The sequence below is a fragment of the Fusarium proliferatum genome, assembly GCF_900067095.1.
Source record: "Fusarium proliferatum ET1 genome assembly, contig: FPRO_scaffold011, whole genome shotgun sequence".
Classification (NCBI taxonomy): domain Eukaryota; kingdom Fungi; phylum Ascomycota; class Sordariomycetes; order Hypocreales; family Nectriaceae; genus Fusarium; species Fusarium proliferatum.
In genome coordinates, this window is record NW_022194800.1 from 1713912 (window position 1) to 1736165 (window position 22254).

The 22254-nt window shown below is 41.4% G+C and overlaps 3 protein-coding genes across 3 annotated transcripts; 2 read left to right on the plus strand and 1 right to left on the minus strand.

Annotated features, from left to right (window-relative positions):
- Positions 1–438: 438 nt before the first annotated feature.
- Positions 439–10404, plus strand: FPRO_08793 (uncharacterized protein; the record flags this gene model as incomplete). Its single annotated transcript, XM_031222500.1, has 10 exons — positions 439–913; positions 968–1035; positions 1090–1204; positions 1279–1408; positions 1459–1624; positions 1673–1915; positions 1970–2823; positions 2872–7711; positions 7763–9388; positions 9439–10404. 10 exons carry the CDS (start codon positions 439–441, stop codon positions 10402–10404), a joined length of 9483 nt encoding a protein of 3160 aa, XP_031087953.1.
- A 1152-nt stretch (positions 10405–11556) lies between these two features.
- FPRO_08794 (uncharacterized protein) lies at positions 11557–12576 on the plus strand (the record flags this gene model as incomplete). The annotated part of the gene is made up of 1 exon (XM_031222501.1): positions 11557–12576. One exon carries the CDS (start codon positions 11557–11559, stop codon positions 12574–12576), a length of 1020 nt encoding a protein of 339 aa, XP_031087954.1.
- Positions 12577–14231: 1655 nt separating this feature from the next.
- On the minus strand, positions 14232–15948 carry FPRO_08795 (uncharacterized protein; the record flags this gene model as incomplete). The annotated part of the gene is made up of 3 exons (XM_031222502.1): positions 14232–14772; positions 14838–15763; positions 15829–15948. 3 exons carry the CDS (start codon positions 15946–15948, stop codon positions 14232–14234), a joined length of 1587 nt encoding a protein of 528 aa, XP_031087955.1.
- Between the last annotated feature and the right edge of the window lie 6306 nt (positions 15949–22254).

Consider the following 22254-nt stretch of genomic DNA (forward strand, 5'->3'; position numbering starts at 1 on the left):
GGATGCTCATGTTTTCATGATTTTACGCCTGGCCGTAAGGAGCCGTTGATTCCGATTTTACCTAGATCGGCATATCAGACAGCCATTATCTACCCGCGACGCAACTAGATCTTGGAGATGATCTCATATGAGATGAACTTCGGATCTCGATGGCTCACTGCCGCCCAATTTAGCCTATTATCGTGTTGAGATGGGCGAAGCAGCGACAGATAGCTCTGATTCACGAGACAGAAGATGCTTTTTTTCGGCAGCGACGGGACGAGCCTGAATCCTTCGAAGAGAGGGGACATGCTGGCTTGGCAAGTATATACGCGACTACTTGAGAAGACTTGTAGCTTTAGTTTAAGAGAACAGAAGCGGCGATTGATGAAGACTATCTTTATACTTCTTCGGATATCACCAATCTAGAGCCATCCAATTATTTACCGCGCCAGCGTCATGTCTCGTATTATGAACCCTCCAGCCCCAATCGCCATCATCGGCGTCGGTTGTAGGCTCCCAGGTGGAGCAAACAACTTAGACAAGCTATGGAAACTGCTGTCAGAGAGTCGCGATGGGCGGACAGAGATTCCCAGCGACCGCTGGAACGCAGACTCGTGGTTCGATGCCTATCCAGATGCGAAGCAATCCATGGTGACCAAGCACGGGTATTTCCTCCAGGACGACATCTCCCAGTTTGATGCCAAATTCTTTGGTATCTCCAGTGCAGAAGCCCACTCGATGGACCCGCAACAACGCCTCTTTCTCATGACGACGTATGAGGCTCTCGAAGACGCTGGTATTCCCGTTGATTCACTGCGCGGCTCCAACACTGGTGTTTATGCTAGCATCTTTGAGAGGAGCTACGATCGCATGGGGCACAAAGACCTGTCCACGATTGGCAGGACGCACCTGAACGGAACTGGCGAGTCTAGTAAGTTGTCGTGTTTGCTAGATCATACCCGTACATGTGACTAACACCAAACAGTCCTATCAAACCGGATATCATACTGTTTCGACCTGCGCGGTCCCTGCATGACTATCGACACTGGCTGCGTATGGAATTCTGAAACCGACATGCCAAACGAGTCACTTACTGACATTGAGTAGTCTGGAAGTCTTGTAGGCCTTCACCAAGCATGCCACAGCCTTCGGTTGGGCGAGTCGAATCTCGCCTTAGTGGGTGGCTCGCAGCTTGTTATTCAGCCAGACATTCTAAGCATAAGTGAGTTTCCTCCTCCGTCTGCATTCCCGGTGGCGTTCAAGCAATACACGAATTCAGTGCTGATCTTCCTGTAGTGAGCGGTATGGGGATGCTCAATCCAGATGGAAAGTCGTATACCTTTGACTCTAGAGGCGCTGGATATGGACGCGGCGAAGGCGTTGCCACAATAGTTCTCAAGCGTTTGGACCTTGCAGTCAAAGACGGGTAAGTGGTGGGTCTTTTGCGGTCGCTTGGCGTGCTGACCAAGATAACAGTGACAGAATACACGCCATCATTGCTAATTCAGGCATGAATCAAGACGGCAAAACACCTGGCCTGAATACCCCCAGCAGCGAGGCACAGGCAGCGTTGTCTCTCCGTGTGTACCAAGAGGCCGGGCTGAATCCTGCTGATACGTCTTTCGTCGAAGCTCACGGCACTGTAAGTCTCCTGTCACGCTAAACGGGAAATCAGGCTAAGAACGCGTAGGGAACCCAAGCAGGTGACCGGGAGGAGATAGCGTCGATATCTAAGGTCTTTTGTGAAGAGTCTTGTAGGACGGACGATCTTTACGTCGGCTCAGTGAAGACGAACATCGGCCACCTCGAAGCAACCTCCGGTATCGCCGGGTTGCTGAAGTCCATACTCGTGCTGAAGCATAACCAGATTCCAGCCAACCTCAATTTCATCAAGCCCAAGCCATCTCTGAAGCTTTATGAGAAGAGAATAAAGGTACAGATCCCTAAGTTTTCAAGCCAAAGGGAGACTACTCTAACCTGTTTGCAGATCCCGACTGAAGTTACAGAGCTACCAAGACCACAGCACAATGGCCCCGCTAGAGTATCAGTCAACTCATTTGGGTACGGAGGAACTAACTGCCACGTTATCCTTGAGGCTCCAGGCGCATACCACAAGCTTAATGGCGCCCAGACTAATGGGTTATCCACTCATCATAATAGCCCCGAGTCATTCAATGAAGCTACTAAGGGATCCTTTACCTCTGAATCAGCTCTGAATGGATCTTCAATCCCTGGCGATGTCACTGACTCTACTCCCAAGTTGTTTGTTCTGAGTGCATCAACGGAGAAGGCTTTTGTCTCAACCGTAGAAAACACCAAACAGTGGGCAAGTGCTCACCTTTTGGATTCTCAGACTCTGCGCAGTCTGTCGTACACACTGGGTACTCGCAAGTCTGCTTTTTTATTCCGCCGAGCTATCGTTGCATCGACATCAGTGGAGCTGATGGAAGAACTGGATCAGGTGGTTCATCCCAAGAAAGCTACCACTCTTGCACCTCTCACTTTTGTCTTTTCCGGACAAGGTGCGCAATGGCATGCAATGGGCCGTGAGCTCATTAAGTCATCACGATACTTCCGAGAGTCAATCGTGGATATGGATGATACCATACGACGGGAAGGAGGCTCTTGGAGTCTCATTGATGAGCTGCTCAAATCCGAAAGCCAGTCACGCATCAGCGAGGCAGAGATATCGCAGCCTGCAACGACAGCGATACAGATTGCGCTTGTGGATTTACTAGGGAGCTTTTCTATCACACCCAGCCGTGTTATTGGCCACAGCTCTGGTGAAGTTGCTGCTGCATATGCCGCTGGTGCTTTGAGCCGAGAAAATGCTATCATTGTGTGAGTCGAGCTTATGACCTACAAGGTGATGTAGCTAACTTTGAGTAGTGCCTATCACCGTGGCATCGCCTCCTCGATGGCCAAAGTAGCAGCTGAAGTGCCTGGCTCAATGATGGCAGTCACTCTCGGAGAGGCTGAAGCGCAGCGATACATTGATAGAGTTACTAGTGGAACTATCGGTGTGGCCTGTTTAAATAGCCCGGAGAGCAGTACAATTTCGGGAGACCTAACTGCCATTGAGGAGTTGAAGTCTCTACTTGACGCCGAGGGAATCTTTGCTCGCAAGCTGAAAGTTGATGCCGCTTATCACTCGCATCACATGCGGCGAATCGCACATAATTACCATCAAGCGATGCAAAATATCGAGTCCTCTGATGTACGGTGTGGTATCACGTTCTACTCAAGCGTAACCGGTGCAGTCAAGCCAACAGCATTCGGCGCCGACTACTGGACCGACAATTTGGTGTCCCAGGTCAAGTTCAGCCAGGCACTGGCATTGTTGAGGAGCGATCAACTAAGAAACGAGCCGGGGATTGACACAAGCGTTTTCATCGAACTTGGACCTCACCCAGCTTTGGCAGGCCCTTCTCGTCAAACACTGACACCACCAGGAGGTGGGAAGTTCAAATTTGAATACTTCTCTGCCCTCGTGCGCCACAAGAACGCTGTGCAAACTGTCTTATCTCTCGCCGGCAAGATCTTTGAGCTAGGCCTCAAGGTCGATCTGGACGCTGTACTCAAGATGACCGAAACACGAGAGCCTGGCATCATCCGAGATATGAAATCATACCCTTGGGATCTTGCACCATTCTGGCACGAATCCAGACTCAGCAAGGCTCACCGTTTTCGCAAGTTACCACCGCATGATTTATTAGGCCTACTTGATCCAGGTAGTACTATCCAAGAGCCACGTTGGAGATACCTCATCAACCTGGATGCCTTGCCATGGCTGCGTGATCATGTGGTTGAAGGGTTTACATTATATCCAGGCGCTGGATACCTCACCATGGCTATTGAAGCGATGAACCAGCTTGTGCAGCTGAGAGATGCTCAGCGATTGATTTCAAGATTCATCCTTCGCGATGTGATCATTTCAAAGTCCATTGTCCTCAACGAGTCGGATAATGATGAGCAGTCTGGCGAGATTGAAGTACAGCTGAGTATGTCCACCTCGCAGCAATACGAAGGCAGTCGCTGGGAAACATTCCGAATCTGGTCGTATGACAGTGCCAACGAATCATGGACCGAAAACTGCTCAGGCGAGATTACAGTCGAGTATAAAAATACCGAGGGCGATGAAGTGAATGGAACTCGAGAATCAGATCTGCGCAGAGAAGAGTCGCTACAGTTCCTTCATCATGCTCGACAGAGCTGTAGCATGAAGATGAAAAAGACCGAATTCTATGAGTTTGCCAAGTTGACCGGAAACCAATGGGACGGTGCCTTCAGTCCAATTGATTCTCTCAAATATGGCAACAAACAAGGTCTTCTCGATATCATCATTCCAGACGTGGCTGCTTTGATGCCATATCGCTCCTTCAGACCTCACGTTATTCACCCGATTACCCTAGACGCTGTCCACCAGCTTAGCGGGATGCTTTTCAAAAAGTTCGTGTCCAACGCGCCTTGCGTTCCTACCAAGATTGATCTCTTGGAAATTGATGCCAATATCTCGACACGACCGGGCAACAACCTGACTGCCGCCATGCAGATCGAATCTGATGGACCAAAGGCATCCACTGCGCAGTCTTGGGTGTTTCAAGAAGAGACGGATGGCCAACTCCGACCAGTCATCAAGCTTTTGGTAAATCTCATAGCCATTGGTGAGGCACAGCAAGATGAGAACCGGCCTTTCGTCCAGGACAAAGTGAATCGGCTAGAATGGAACGTTGACGTGGATTTTATGACCGAAACCTCGTTCTCTCATTATCTCTCTATCACGCTGGGCTTGGATGAGAACATGACGTATAACTACGAAGGGAGGAAAGTATCTGCCGTCGAAGCTGAAAAGAGCTTCCGTCTGGCTGACCAAGCAGCATCCATTTGGATTCGAGATGCACTGGCCTACGTCGAAGCCAACAACGTTGACATCACGAGCCCTCATTTAGTCAAGTATCTTGGATGGATGAAGAAGTGGATCAATTCTGATCACTATAGCCAGATCATGTCAGGGCTATGCATCGAGGATGAAGTCAACATACTGCAGCGCATTGACGCCCTCACCAATGCACCCGAGCTTCAGCTACTTGCACGGGTCGGCAGAGCTCTTCCTGACATTCTAAGAGGCACATCTGATCCCTTGAGCGTTATGCTAGAGGAAAACCTCCTGGTAAGAGCTTACGAGGGTGGGACATTCAGTGGCGACTATGAAGCCGCAGTTGCATATCTTCAGCTTCTCACCTTCAAGAACCCGCGACTTCGTTTTCTGGAGATTGGCGCGGGGACTGGAGGCTGTACAAAGCAGCTTCTCGGTGGAATCTCCAACCAAAGCAGTGGTGACCTTCCTATCGGGCAGTATACATACACAGACATATCAAGTGGCTTCTTTGAAGAAGCTCGCAGAACCTTCGCCAACTGGGAGTCTTATATGGAGTTTAAGACGCTGGATGTAGAAGGTGATCCTCTCGCACAGGGCTTTCAGTCTGAATCTTATGATGTTATCGTGGCATCGAATGTTCTGCATGCGACGAAGCGGATGGATATCACCATGGAGCATGTGCGAAAGCTCCTTCGCCCCGGTGGAAGCCTTATACTCGTTGAGAACTCACCCAGAGGCGCGGTCATCGGTCTAATATTCGGCACCCTGTCTGGATGGTGGGCTCATGAAGACGAATTCCGAGAGGACACTGCGTTGATCTATAGGGAGCAATGGGATACGATCCTATCAAGGAATGGCTTTGGTGGGATTCATGTTGCGCGTAATAGCATGATGGTTTCCAGAGCTGTGGCTCCACCAACTAACGGGCATCGTATGGGAAAAAAGACGATTGTACTCGTCGAAGATGTGCCCGATGACAGGAATGTCAAGATTTTACAGCACATCAAGTCCACTTCCATCGACGCTCGGATGAGCAAGCGCACTTGGGACTCAGTAGACATCAGCGAGGACATGCTCTACTTGGTAGTTGATCGCCCTGAGATGCCTCTACTCCTAGATCCTCAACCTCAATTATTCACAGCGCTCAATCTTCTCCTTGCCTCAAAGGGCAAGATACTCTGGGTAGTCACCCAGGGTACTCCTGATCCAGTATCCACGGCATACAAGGGCCTTGTGAGTGCTACTGTGCGAGTCTTGCGTCGTGAGAGTGGCAACACTGGGTTCATCACCCTCGACATCCGCGATCCTGCTCCCAGCACGCAAGTGATCGGGCAGGCAATAGCTGGGATCTCGGAGGCATGCTTCTGGCAAGGTACTAATGATGGGAAGTCTCTGGAGCCTGAATTCGCTTACGAAAATGGCCGTGTATTCATTCCTCGGGTATTGTCAGACACTAGGTTCTTGAAATGGGCTCGGGGTACCTGGAATGACTCCACAATGACAGAGACAGAGACTGCTCTTCATCAAGGTGACCGGCCTCTCGAGCTTGAAGTCGGTACTCCTGGCATACTTAGCTCTCTAAAGTTTGTTGATTCTGAGTTTTCGCTCGAATTAGGAGCTGACCAGATCGAGGTCAAACCCGATGCCTACGGGGTCAACTACAGAGACCTGTGCGTGGCCCTCGGACAAACGCATTCCGATGCGCAAATGGTCGGTGAGTTTGCTGGTGTCATAACAGCAGTTGGCCAAGACATGAAGGACGCGTATCAAGTGGGAGACAGGGTCATGGGCTTTGGTGCTCAGCCATACAGCAACCTGTCACAGGTCAAGGGACACCATGCCCACAAGGTGCCCAGCTCCATGAGCAACACTACAGCATCATCACTACCCTACGCGTATGTGACGGCGTACCAATGCATAAGGAACCTAGCCAACCTCGAGCAAGGGCAATCTGTTCTCATTCATTCTGCATCAGGAGCGGTTGGACAAGCAGCAATTCAGCTTGCGCAATCCATTGGAGCTGAGATCTTCTGTACGGTTGGAAACCGCGAGAAACAGCAATTTCTCGTAGATACTTACGGCATTCAGGAGAGTCACATCTATTCTAGCCGGCAAGGTTCATTGAAAAATAGCATCATGCGTCTCACAGGCGGTGAGGGCGTGGATCTTGTGCTGGGCACATCAACAGGAGAGATGCTCAGAGAAAGTCTTGAATGCGTTAAATGCTTGGGCGTCTTTATTGAACTGGGAAGGACTGAGACGCGAAAGCCCTCTCGACTGAGCATGGCTGCATTCGAAAAGTCAATCACATTCCATGCCTTTGATTTGGCAACTTTGGCAACACGAAAGAGCTCTTATATATACCAGATTCTTGGTGAAATCGTCAAACTCGTTGAGTCAGAGGAACTTCGTCCAATGGGGCCATCCACAGTGTATCCCATTGAGCAGGTTGAGGATGCCTTCCGACTTATGAGCGCGAGAAAACATATTGGAAAGGTTGTACTCGTGACACAGCCCAGTTCAAGAGTCAAATGTTCGCCAGCGCAACCTATACCTCTGCGACTCAGGAAAGACGGAACTTATATCGTTGCAGGCGGCCTGGGTGATCTGCCTTCACGGATATGTCGGTTTTTCGCTGCCCGGGGAGCCGGACATATTGTCTCACTATCTCGGCGCACAATCGACGATGAGACGAGACGAAAGCATGTGGCAGCAGTGGAAGCGCATGGTGGTCAGCTCCACCTACTGATATGTGATATCACCAATGACGATCAGATGAAGAATGCCGTCTCGTTTTGTAGAGCACTGCCTCCTGTCCGAGGCGTTGTACAGGGCGCTTTGGCTCTGAGGGTAGGCTGATGTTATTTACATGGCCCGGAGCCAGATTCTGACACTTTATAGGACCGAACATTTTCTCAAATGACTGTCGATGAGTGGAAACAGCCACTCCAGCCCAAAGTTGTTGGAACCATCAATCTTGACAAGTATTTCGCCTCCCCGGATCTGGCCTTCTTCGTGGCACTGTCATCTATTGTTTCAGTGATTGGTAAGTCTGGCCAGTCGAACTACGCAGCCGGAAATGGCTTCCAAGATGCCTTTGCACGAGCCCATGCCAATCATCCGCATACTCAGTATGTCTCCCTCAACATCGGCGCCGTCTCCATTGATGCCCACGGCGCTTTGGAGGCATCCCAAAACGAGACCAGTATTAGCACCATTAGGGCAAGTCTCCGGCACAACAGTGTAATGGATATCTCCTTCGAAGAGTTCTTTGCGAACTTGGAGTATCTCATGACAGATGCCGCTCGAATGGATGGCCTACACCAATCGATCCAGGGCGTAACGCGTCTGTCGATGATGGAAGCCAATGACGAGTATCTGCTTGATAATCCTGTTTTCAGCCAATTACAACATAAACTGGATCAAAAGACGACAGGCGCCGCTAAAAGAGATAAGTTTGATTTTGCAGAGGCATTGGCTGGTGTCAAGACCATGGCTGAGGCGGAGCAGTTGATTCAAGAAGCTGCACTCGCCAAGTTTGCTGTCTTCCTAGACCGGCCAGTGGACGATATCCGGGTGGACCAGTCGCTGGCCACGATTGGGTTGGATTCTCTTGTCAGCATTGAGTTGAAGAACTGGATGGCGCGCACATTCCAGATTAACCTACAGACATCGGAGTTGAGCGGTGCTGGAAGCATCACAGCCCTCACGGCAACGGTTGCTTCGCGGTCGAAACTTGTTCCTAATGAGATACGGAAATCAGCCCCCAAAGACATTGTTACTGTCACAGAACAAACATCTTCATCGGCGGGTGAGCAGGTTTGGACTAATCACGGATTCTATTGCTGCCGAACTTGCAAAGAGTTACCTAGGTACCCGCTCGTCGACCTAGAGGAAGCCATTGCAGACCTCCTTAGCAGTTTTGGTCACTTTGCTCACACCCGAGAGGAATACGAGGATCTTAGTCGAAAAGCCCACGCTCTGGCGGCACCAGGTAGTCTTGGTCGCAGACTCTACAATAAACTGCGTGCCCAGGCCGATGATCCAAACGTAGAGAGTTGGATCGCCGACCTGCTCCTCAAGGCCCTTCATCTTAAGCGTCGTTATCCACTCGCACCTTTTGGAAACTTCTTGGGTACGCACTTTGACAGCCCGACAGTCCACACCCAGGCGGAGCGGGCAGCTCTGCTGACTACAGCTTTATATGATTTCAAGACCGACCGCGACTTAGGCAGGCTTGAGCCCGATTTCCTTGGTACGAGGGCTAACTGTGGGCACTCATTGTCCTGGCTGTTCAATGCTGTAAGAGAGCCAAATGTCGACTGTGACAAAATGATGAAGTACCCGGGCAATGAGTATGTTGCCGTGCTGCGAAAGGGACATCTATTCAAGATTCCGCTCAAGCATGGAGACATGAGAGCTTCATATGACACGCTCAAGGCAACATACCAGGAGATCCTCGATCTGGACCTGGAAGACAGTTGGGCTGGCATGTTGACTACTGACAATCGTGATACATGGGGCTTGGTAAGTGGTGTCATGGACTTCTACTTGAAGTTTGGCTAAGATTCCTCTAGAACCGACGGAGACTGCTTTGTTTGAACAACAGAAATGCTGTTTATTTCGAAACTATCGAAGCTTCCGTATTCGTCATGTGCCTTGACGACAACAGCCCAGTGACACGGGCAGACCGAGTCCGCTTTGGCTACATTGGGGACTCGTTCAATCGCTGGCACGACAAATGCACGCAAATTATTGTTACCGCCAACGGGCGCTCGGCCACCATTTTCGAGCATTCCATGATTGATCTCATGACGGTTTCTCAGCTTTCCCAGAGACTCCAAAATGCCATCGCTACCTTCGATCCTAGGAAGTCGACTCCAAGTAACGGTAGCATTGCTGTTGATCCAGCTAGTCTCGAAGAGATCCCTTTGTTGATAACAGATGATATTAATAACCGCATCGAATCCCTCCGCCACGACTACCTTGCTGTCACATCTGCAAAGCAATACGTCCCTCATCTCATCAAATCCTTTGGCAAAACCACCTTGCTCAGTCACTCCGCGCCCATCAAAGCGACCGTCGACCTAACAATACAGCTGGCCAGTCGACTATACTTTGGCCACCTGCCGGCCAGTTGGGAGACCGTATCAACAGCGCATTTCCATCTTGGCCGTCCAGAGATTGTGCAGGTGGTTCGGAAGTCTGTGATGGACTTTTGCGACGCTGCCCTTGACGATACTGTGCCTCGTAGCGATGCTCGTACCAAACTCGTACAGGCTGCACGAGAGTGCAATGCGCAAATTACCAAGGGAACCGAGGGCCGAAACTACTTCAGGCTCATGGATGTGATCGAGGTCATGTCTCAGGATCAGAAGGAAGAAAAAGTGCCAGAGCTGTTCTCTGACCCCGTCTGGAAGAGGGGCTATCCAAAACTTATCATGCAAACAATGGTGGAAAAAAAGCTTGCAGAAGATCCGGGCTTCACCATGCCGCATCCAGAGTCGGTATGGATGAATTACACCGTGTTTGATGATTCGTGAGTCTCTACAGCCCCCAAGATGGCCACTACAGGCATACATACTGATAAGTAACAGGATTGAAGTGTGCTTCGTCGGTCCGGAGAAAAGCGCAGAACGTTTTAGAGCGGCTTTGGATAGAGCAGCAGAGATTGTAAAAAACATTATTTCAGAACGGAGTATACAAGACTTGCAAACTTGACACCTCTGAGGGTAATTGGCTTTAGTTCAATCAATTATACTAAGCCAGCTTTGATTGGCATAATACTGCCTGGTTTCTGTCAACTGGGCTTTCAGGACTACAAATTACAGTGAAGTTATGCCATACGGCGCTAGCAGCTCCCCCCTTCTTCTCCCAGCGTTCAGGAACGAAGTCGTCGGCGTCTTCGTCCCAGAGGTCCTTCCGTCTTTGGAGCACATGCGTGCTGAAGTTGACCTCTGTCCCTTGAGGTACAAAGATAGGACTATTTCCGTCCGTCCCACCTCCTGTTGGGAGCGTGAGTTCCGAAGCGCGCCACTGGAGCTGAAAGGTACAGAGGAGTGTAGTTGCAGGGTCTCAGACAGAGCGTGCTGAAGATATCTACATTCTTTCAAAGACGAAAACGTGATTGTAACCGAAGCGCCATTAGTGCTGGCGCCAAAGGAAGAAAGGATCTCGGAGCGTAGTTTTGCAAACACATGAGGGTTACGGACAAGGGAGTACCATGTCCAACTCATCAACGAAGCCGTGATATTTCGTCCTGTGGCGAGAAGCCCAAGAACCTGTTCCCTGATCTCTCCATCTCATATGTGGTCTATTGCATGGTGGCTGGCGTGTCTGTAACATTCACTTTTGCTTATGGTTTAACTGCTGACTGCAGGCTGTCTAACTTAGCTAAGTCAGACGGGCTAATAGTCTACCCGACTTAGCTGCTGACACGCCTCAGGCATGCAGATCAAGCAATGCATCGATAGGCTGGTTATAGCTTAGTCATTACGATATGGTGACTATTAATTTGCGGGATTTTTATAGATAGTGATAGAGTATAAACAATTACCTTTGTTAAGTTATGTGCCTTAGGACATACTATTCACCGCAGTGAAGAGCACCAAAAATCAGAGTAAAAGTGCCATTAATACTTCTTTGTCTATACAGAAGTTGATTATTTACTATTCCTATCTTAAGATTCATTCGCAATGATGAGTTTGGAGTCTAATTCTCAAAGAACGCCCACATCACACTGTGTTTTTATCACTGGTGTAACCGGATTCGTCGGCGGCACTATCCTATCCTGTCTTTTGAAGGCACATCCTAACTTTCGCGTCAAAGCTCTGATCCGTGAGGAGAAGAATGCTAAAGAACTCCAATCGGTCTATCCAAATCTCACCCCCATCATCGGCGAACTTTCCTCGCTTTCTCTTCTCACATCCACGGCAGCAGAGGCCGACTTCGTCATCCATGCTGGAGGTGACAATGTCCCTGCTGTTTGCGCGATGATAGATGGATTATCATGCCGTGTCACCAATGGATCGCCCATGCCACGACTCATCAGCCTAACTGGCCCCCGAAGTCTTATTGACTTCTCGAGTCCCATCACTGGAAATTTGAAGGAAAACAGCCCTCCTTGGAGCGATATCTTGGACGCGCATGCAATACTGAACGTGCCGAAGGATCGCATTCACGCTGGTGCTGACCAAGCCATCGTCGCTCACAGTGCTGATAAAGGAGTGGGCACAATGCTGATCTCGCCTGGTCAATTGTGGGGACGGGGCATGGGCCATCTGAAGAAGGAGAGCAATGCGGCGTTCTATTATGCCACTGTTAAGAGCCGTGGACGGGCCTTTGTAATCGGTGAGGGTACCGCAACATGGTCGTGGGTCTCCATTAGTGATTTGGGAGATGCAGTCGTGTTCCTGATGGATCAGGCACTGAGCAAGAGACGAGGAGAAGTAGGAATAAATCAAGACGGCTACTACTTTGTTAGTACCGGAGACTTGAGTATGGTGGAAAGGGCCAAAGCTGTCAGTGAGCGATTGGGTCTTGGAGAAGTAGAAAGCGTGTCAGTCGATGCCGCAAGAGAGATCCATCCATTTGGTCCTATTATGTGGGGTTGTGGTGAAAGAACAAGATCGGACAAGCTGTTCAAACTTGGTTGGAGGCCTAAACAGACTGAATGGAAGGCTTTAATGGAAGAGGAAGGCGGGGAGAGGGCATAATAGCAGAATGGCTCTAGATTAGACCAGGATGGTATACCTATGAAAGCAAATGTGGACCTAGAGGTTGGCATAGTAATTGATCGTTTTGGAAACAACAGTGTTAAGATATCAAAGGTATTTCTGCAAAATAAGCATTCTAATCAGCAATTCATTGGGCGTTTCATATCTCCCGCAACCGCTTCCTTCTCACGGAGGGCTCTTGATCCCCAGAACCTCAACACCGACGGTGACGAGAAGTGTCCTAACAACTACCACGTGTATCATGTAACGAAGGAATTCACTGTTGTGGCTGTATCTATTGAGCCATAGTTTGGACGGCCTGGATTGGGCGTGCAGTTCTTCCTTGATATAGGCATCAAGGTCCAAGACCATATCAAAATTGGGAATCTGGAGGAGGTGGATCCATCAAAGCTGCCTAAACAAGGGTCAACAATCTGTCATGGGAGGGATGGCGCTTTGGCAAGGAACTGTGAGAAGAGGAGCCGGTTAAAGCCGGTCTTTTTTTACTATTGCCTTTTTAGTACAAATATTGACTCACTATCCATCGGCTGCAGAGCTTCAATATCTAAATGTCTACTCTTGGTTATTTCTTTACACACCTCCTTATGACATCTTGGTGATTTCTTAGAAAGAAAGCCATGATAAAAACATCTAGCTTGACAGGATCAAGTCATGAATATCAGTCAATGTCGACCAGATCGGTCTTTTGACGAATGTGATCACAATTAGTGTCTTGTTTTGCTTTACTTTGTCTTACAGCTGCAGGCAACGGGCGCGCCGATTGGGCTGTCTTAAGGAATGCGACTCTAGCGCCAAGCATCTGGCCATCGTCCATACGAGGATCTTGGCCGTACGAAGTCTGTGATATGTTCGTGTGGCTGCAAGTGATAATCGCATCCTCTCAGCTGATCCCTGCCGTTTTGTTGAGCTTAAATATGCCGCTAATTACTCCGTACTTCCATTCGCTTTCATTGATGAAGTGTGGGGTAGGAGTCAAATCTACCACAGCAAGTGAGGAGGTGGCGGGCCATCGAGACTTCGGCCCAGAACGCATACCGTTATCTGATAGGGTCATCTTAAAGACAGGAGCATATAAGCGGGAATTGTCAAATATGTGGCTAGCTGAACAAAGTCAAACAACCCTGAGTTGTTCGTCCTGTACGTACCAGACACCTGGAACGGTCATTACGCAATTTCGCGACGCTCTTTGTGGCACGATGATAGGTGTCGAGGGCCTGCTATGAACGCCCTGTCACACTTCGAGTTGCCAGCTTGCCTGCACCTTTCTTAGTTTCCTTAGTGTATATGCCGCCAAGCTGCACCTTAGATTTAACCAAAGCGGCAAGTCTCAATCCATCATCAACCGGGCATGTTAAAACCGACAGCTCGCTGCATGTCTTGACTGTTCATATTCGAGGATCATTTGGCCGAGGTAGAAAACTTGTGGTAGGAGGTTGCAGTGGTTTAAGTCCACTAACCGGATAATAATTAAGCTTTTAACCCAACTTAAGATAGACATCAAATTGATGGAATTAAATGGATGACCAACCTAGACTAAGAAGCTCCAAACTAACATACATGTACGATCCAGGACTCACATCGCCACCGATACCGGCTTCGCCATGGGTCGTTTGTAGTGCCTGTGGACCTTACGCTTAAGGCGATTCATTGCGCTTCTTCCCCGTCTCAACCCTATCAATCTTGAAGCCGCCAGGAACTCTCTTCTGGAAAAAGCCCTTGGGATCGTACTTGTGGGCCATCTGTCTGATATGATTCACATTAGTCTGGCCGTAAGAACCCAGTGGATCCTGCTGCGCATCGCTGTAGGCTAAATAGACCCAGTCCTCCGAGAGACCAAGCGACTTTGCGTGCGCAATAATCCTGTCATTCATTGCCGCAGAGAGTTGGTAGATCAGGGCAACATCGTGATCGGAATACTGGCCCCCAAAGAGAATTGCCCCGACGGCCGCAATAACTCTGTCGCGGTTATTCCGCTCGAGTCCCAACATATTACCACCTTTCGAAACACCGTAGTCAGCGACGCGAGATGGCATCGGCTGAAGGTCGAAAATGGTGCTAAAGTTCGCTGGGTTCACCTTCTCCTTAATGTCCTTGACGAATCCATTGTACTGATCGACGATGAAGCGCAAGATTCGGTGGTCGTTGGCGACAGTCACAGGTCCGGCGCCAACAGTTCTACCAGGCAAAGTCAGTTATGCCAATCTTGAGAGCGAAAATTGAGCTGTTTTGGCACGACTTACCGCATTTCATCGCTCAGCGACGACCCATCGGAGGACTCAGCGAGAGACATTGACTTTGCGGGAATTCGACGGAGAGTTGGGATTTTTCGCACGCTGTGAAACGCCGAGGAGTTCAAATCGTTTGCCGTATTGACCTCTGTCAGCGTGATGGCCGTGGAATCGCTAGCTTGATCGTAGTTGAACACCGTAAGCAAGTAGTTATCCTCAAAAGACTGGTCAAGGCTTGTAAAGCCCACAACCGCGTCCAGCACCTCGTCAAGATGCTCCATACTGATCACTGTCGTTGCCTTAGTGATGTTTTGGGCTGAGAAAGGCTCCATGTCGAATCTGGTGACAATACCAAAGTTTGCGCCACCTCCTTTCAATGCCTTCCAAAGGTCTCTATGGGAATGGGGGTTTGCGTTGACAATGGATCCATTAGCAAGCACCAACTCATAGTTGACAACACTGTCACAAGCAAACGCACGCTTGGGGGTGTACCACGAGACGCCGCCACCCAGGACCAGCCCTCCTACACCCACCACGCCTTCTCTCCCACCCATTACACTGACATCGTGCTCAAGAAGATCCTCGTAAACGGCACCCCAACGGGCCCCTGTGCCAACACTTGCGATGTTTGTCTCCCTATTATAGGTGGTTGCATTGATCTGGGTCAGATCGATTGTAACTCCAGTATCGATGTTGTTCGAATGGTCAGTCGCATGTCCGCCGCTACGGACAGCAATATGCCAGTCTCCGGCTCCACTACCAGCATCGCGAAGTGCAACAATAGTTTGGGATACCTCCTCGGTGGTGGTTGGGAGGACGAAGCAGAATGGACTCTTGCGAGTGTCGGGCGCCCAGGAGCCGTTGACCAAGGTCGGATAGAGTGGCGAGTCTGCGAGGTGCACAAGGTGTGAAAGATTCGCCTGGATCAATGCATCGCACTGAAATTAGTTAGAATAAGCTGAATAAAATGCTCGAGAGACTCATGAAGGCACGGAATTCATACTGGAGGGTAGCCAGTTTTGGCATTTTCCACGTCTTGTGCAGTGACGCTACTGAAAGCGAGCGCCGCGTATAATGTGAGACCTGCCCGATTATAGAACTTGATTAGTTTGGGAATGAGCATAGTGACGATAGTAAACAGCGTGTTTCCTGTTCAAACGTTGCGATGTTTTGAAAGTTTTCTGTAAAAGGTTTTCGATGGCAACATGGTCCTTTATATGCGATTGATACGTGCAAACACACCCTTGTCCGGCACCCGTCAGCGATCGCCTTAACCCTATCTTGGATCTGGAATATGAAAACAATTCATGTAACTGATGTTTACTGAGATTGCTCACTACCTAGAGATGTCGATTGGCCGCAACCTGTTGACGGTTCAGAAACTGGCGCAGCAGAGCAGCATGACGTCAGCTTGCAAATCATGATCAAACCGAGATCAGGCTCCGCCTTGCAACAGACTCTCAACAAGGCTTATTCTTACAACAATTTGAAGCTAGCTATACACATTGCCGCCCCACAAGACCGCGGGAGGTTGATGTCGCCCCACCTATTATGCTTCGCAAACTGTGCCGATAGGCTCTAGAATGGGTTCTTCACATGCTCCTACGGAATGCCTTGCTAGGCTGAGCTCGGTAGGTACCCTCATATTCTCGCATATCATGTCTATTCGCTGGCTACTCTTCGCTCAGTAGTGGAGCCTCCTGAGCGTGATTAGACTTAGATCTAATTGGCTCTTTATCTTACCCTTATTTAGCAATAGTCTCTAGTAGTATCTATTAACTATTCTTACTAAAACTAAAAATATATTAATAAAAATAGAGGTAAGAGATTATTAAAATTTTATATATAAAGACTATTAAACTTTTTAAAGTTAAAAAAGAAATAATTACTATAAAAATAATATTAAGATACTTATATTTAATTTTATTTAAGTTTTAAAGAATAATAATTAAATATAAAGGCATAAAGATTAAGTTTATTATTTATTTATTATTAAAGTAAAGTTTATATAATTAAAGTTTAATTAATATAAAGTAAGATAAAAGTAAAGACTTTATTAAAAAAGTAAATATAAGTTAAGTAAGTATTAAAGATAATAATAATTTATTATAAAAAAAACCTTAAATAATTAAAGTAAATAGCTACTTACTTAATAAGCCTAATCTATAATATAATATAGTATTAAAATAGCTATTATAATAAATCTATTTATCTATATATAAAACTTACTATTTATTATATATAAGGTTTATAATTTTAGCTATATAGCTAATAAAATATTTAAGTATTTAAAGATAAAATATTTAATAATCTAACCTATATAAGTAAAGGCAATTAATAAAGCTATTATATTAATTATAAAGATAGCTTAAAATTAAATAAATCTAAAAGACTTTAAGTTTCTTAATCTATTAAATAAATTAATTTTATACTTAAAGCTATTAATATTAAACTGTAAGAGGTATTATATATATAGTTATATTAACCTATATAAAAGTAATATATACTATTACTATTAGATAGAGTATAAATAAAAAAGTAATTAAATAAAAGGGGGCAATATTAAAAAGAAATTAAAGTAATTAAAATAGGTTTTATAGGTAAAAGAAATATAATACTAGCAATTTTTTAAGTATTAATAAATAAATTAATAATTTAAAGTATATAAGCCTATTAACTTATTAAGCTATTTAATTAAAGGCTTAAAGGGTAATAAGGATATTACAGTAAAGCTTATAAGGTTATATTAAAAATAAATTAATAAATTTAATATTATTAAAAAAGATAAAATTAAGATTATTAATAAAAAAAAGGAATTAAGTATATAACTAAAAAGAATAGGCTAGGTAGGCTATTTATAAAAGTTTAAGGTAAAAAAAGATTTATTATTACTAGCTGCCTTAATATAAAAAAATAAGCCAGTATTATAAATAATATATAATATATTTAATTAATTAGCTAATTATATTAAGGTAGTAGCAATATTAAATATAGTTAGACTGGCTGTATTATATTAAATTAAGTAAAAAAAGATCTATATTAAGCTAAATAAGCTATTTAATAATTAACTAAAAGATAAATTATAGATATAGTATAAAGGCTATTAAATAATAATACTATATATTTAGTATTATATAGATAGTTAGTAAAATAAAAATTAGCTGCTATATAAGCTAACTATTTAGTAAGGTAATTTATAGGATAAGTTTATAGAAGCTGCTAAAACTATTATTATAAAGTAAGTAAGGAAAAAAGGGCTAATTAATAAAAAGATAGAGTAGTTATATTTAGATATATTAATTAGTATACTTAATTATTAGTTTAAATAGAGCTACTATAATAGTATTATATTTAATATATTAATAATTATAGGTATTAATAAAAATAGCAGTTAAATAGAATTAATTAATTATATACTAAAGTATTTAGGTATAATTAAAGTAATGTATGTATTAGTATTATATTAGTTATAATATAAGTAAGAGGAGGATATTATTAAAAAGATAAAGACTATAGATAAAAATAAAGCTTATAAGGTAGTAAAGGGGATATATAGGATTATATAGGAAAAGTTATAACGGTTTATAATATAGGTATTAGAAAAAAATAACTTAGAATTAATACTAATAGACTAAATATTTAATATATAAATATATAAAATAAAGATATAATATATAATAGCAGCAGGAAATATAATTAATTAATAAGGTAATAAGATTATATATTAATAAGTAAGATTTATAATAGGCAGTTTATTAAAAATATTTTACTTACTTATATAAGAAGCTAGATTACTACTATATAAATTAATAATAATAGGGGTAAATAACTTAAAAGTATTACTTAAAATTAAATAGATAAAAATAGAAAATAATTATAATAAGGCTTAAGTAGGTTATTTATTTTTAATTAATTTATATAATAAATAAATAGTAAAAAGAAAGAATTAAATATTAAATTAAATTTTAGGATTAAAGAAATAATAAAAGAAATAGCTATTAAAAGGATTAAATAGATTATATCTATATAATATAAAGGCTATAAAGTTATATAGATAGCTTATAGAGCAGTTTTAAGAAATACTAAATTTATTATAGATTATACTTTATAGTATGCCAATATAAATAACTAAAGCAATAGGGATTTAAATATATAATATAGTAAATAGAGGGATATATAATATTTTTATATATAGTATAATACTATTTTTTATAGTATTATATTATAAAGGATTTTAAAGGATAGGCTTAATAAAGGTTATTTATTAATACTTACTGTAAGAGGTAAGTAAGCTAATTATATAATATATATAGATTATACTTAAGTTTTAGCAATAAGTTATAACGGTTATAGGTTTTAAACAGGAAACTAGTCTATATTAGGTTTTATATTTATAGAAACATAAGGTATATATACTAAGCTTAACTTAGGTATTATATCTCTTAATAATTAAGTAATATATATTAGGCTTATTAATATAAAGAAGTTTTATTAATAGCTAGTAAGCTAAGTTCTATTTAATGCTAAATAAATATATATATATATACTAAATGCCTTTTAGGGTTAATTAGTAAGGTTATTATAAGATTAGTAATAATTTAAATAGATTATTATTAATTAAGAGGAATTAACTATAATTATAGAGTCTTGGCGCTAATTGTCTTTAGCAGAAGTATTGTTAATTAGTGAAAAATGTAGGTTATATATAGATGCCTATTAGGTTATAATATAATCTCTCCCCTCTTTAGGCCTTATCCTTAAGGCCTAATTAAAATATCTTTACTATTAGTTATCCTAGTATATTTAATTTTACTTCTATAATCCCTTAAGATATTTAACTGTATAGTAAAGGCTAAGAAAATATTCTTTAATAACTATAAATCTCTCTATATCCTTATTATAGCATTTAGCAATCCTATTATGCTATATTCTAATTGTATTTATTAAGAGATAATAGAGTCTTATGTTTTTAATTCTATAAAATTAAATTGCTGCAATCTTTATATTAAATCTAGTTTCTCTTGTAATAATTATGGCTTATTTATAGCAGCTAGTAAATTCTTCTTATTTTTTATAAAATATTTTTATAGGCTTCTATTAATATAATATTAGCTTAAAAGATTATTAATAAGAAGCATTATCTTAAGTATAAAGAAGAGGCTATTAAGGATAAACTAATTAAACTTTAAGTAGAGTTTATTTATATTTATAATAAAATAAATACTTAATTTACTAAAATTACTTATTTAAGGCAATAATATTATTAAGTTAAGGTAAAAGGTCTAGATATAATTTAGTATAGTTTAAGCTTAATAGATAAGCTTAAAAGGGCAGAGTAAAATAAATAGTCTGCTATAAAAGGTGCTATTATTAATAGTACCTTCTATAACTGGTTTACTATTACTAAATAGTCTAAATAGGAGTTATTAGGTCTTAATGCTTTTATTAATTCTAGTAGAAGTTCTTTAGGAGTTACTAGGCATTAATAAGGTATTTTAGGGGTTTCTATAAGTTTTTGTTTTTTAGGTAGTTTTTCTATTTAATTAGGTATTTTATTTATCTATTAATTCTTTATATATCTTTAATTTCTTTTACTTTATAAAGTTTTAGTCTATTAATTTCCTTTAGTTTATTACTAGTTTTAATATAAATTATATTTACTGCTAATTTAAGCAGTAAGATATAAAAGATAGGATAGATCCTAACCTTTAGTAGTAGATTTAATTTATAATTATTTATTAAGACTTTTTTAATAATCTTATAGAGTTTAATATACTTAAAGTTAAGTTTATAATTTAGTTATTTAGTGGTGATATTTTTTATAGATAGGTAAATTATATCTCCTTTTAAAAAGGTAGGCCTTTTTACTCTTTTAAGGTTATAATATTATTATATCTATTTTCTAATAAATTTAAGTTCTATTTATAGTTCTTTATATAGGTTTTTTAGATTATTACTTTTAAGTATAGCTACTAGGTTAATCATTTTAGGGTTTTATATATTATAATATATATTTAGTATAAATCTGAAGTTAGTATTAGCTAATATAAGTTATATACTCTTATTATATACAGTATTATAGGTAAGTTAGGCATATAGTAGCTTTTTAATTTAATTGTTTTATTTATAATTAATATAATACTGCAGGTATTATTTTAATATTTAGTTTATCTATTCTATCTATCTATTTACTTAAGGTCTAAATGCTATTATAAGCCTATAGTTTAGTCTTAAGTGCACTATAAGTACTTTCTAAAATTTTAATATAAATATTTCTTCTCTATTTAAGAGAATTTCTATTAGTATTCTATATATATTAATAATATATCTATAGAAGATATATATTAGTTATTTAATATCTATATCTTCTTTATAGGGTAGGTAATATAAAAACTTTATAAGTTAATTTACTATAACTATAATACTATTATAAAAGATTCTAATTAAGGGTTTTTCTAATAGTAATAGCTTAATTATAAAATCTATTATAATTAAATCCTATAGTTATTATATTACTAGTAGTAATTACAGTTCTCTATAAGGTTTATATTATTAGGCTTTAGTTTTTACATAAAGGTTATATTATTTAATAACTTTTTTTACTATTTTTTATAAAATCTTATAACCCTATTATAGCAGTTATTTAAGAGTTTTTATAACTCCTTAATATCTATATATTAGGTATAAGTAGAAATCTCTAATAAATTCCTATATCTCTTTTAGTGGTTCCCTTACCTATACTATTTATATCTATCTTAATATTTATATTAATTATATAAACTAATATTCTCCTTTATTATTTTTCTTTAGGAGTTATTTTATTATTTTAATTATATTAATATTATAATCTAGTTTTTTACTAATTATATTTACTTTTCTATTATCCAATCTTTTTTAGTAAATAATAATAAAATTAAATTTATATAGATATTTAGCATATTATAGTTATTATTAATTAAGTTTTTACATTATAGTAAAGTATAAGATATTTTAGTAGTTAATATAAACTTTAATTTAGTATATACTTTCTATAAGGTAATATCTAAATTCCTTAAAATAGTTAATAATTACTAAGAATTCTTTATTATAAATAGGGTAATTAAGTTCTACTTTATATAGTTTATATAAGTAAAATATAATAAGGTATAGTTTGCCTTAATTATTATATTAATTAATCTATCTTTTTAGCATAAAGTTTAATAAGTCAGTCTTAAGTTTTATTTCCTTATTAAGGTTAAATATAATTAATATAGGTTTACTAAGGATTATATCTTATAGTTATTTAAATGCTTTTTAGATATTTAATGCCTAAATAAACTTTTAGTCCTTTTTAGTAAGTTCTATTAATAGATTTACTATTTTATTAAAGTTTCTAATAAATTATTAATAGTAGTTAGTAAAACCTAAAAAGCTTTATATTTCTTTATTA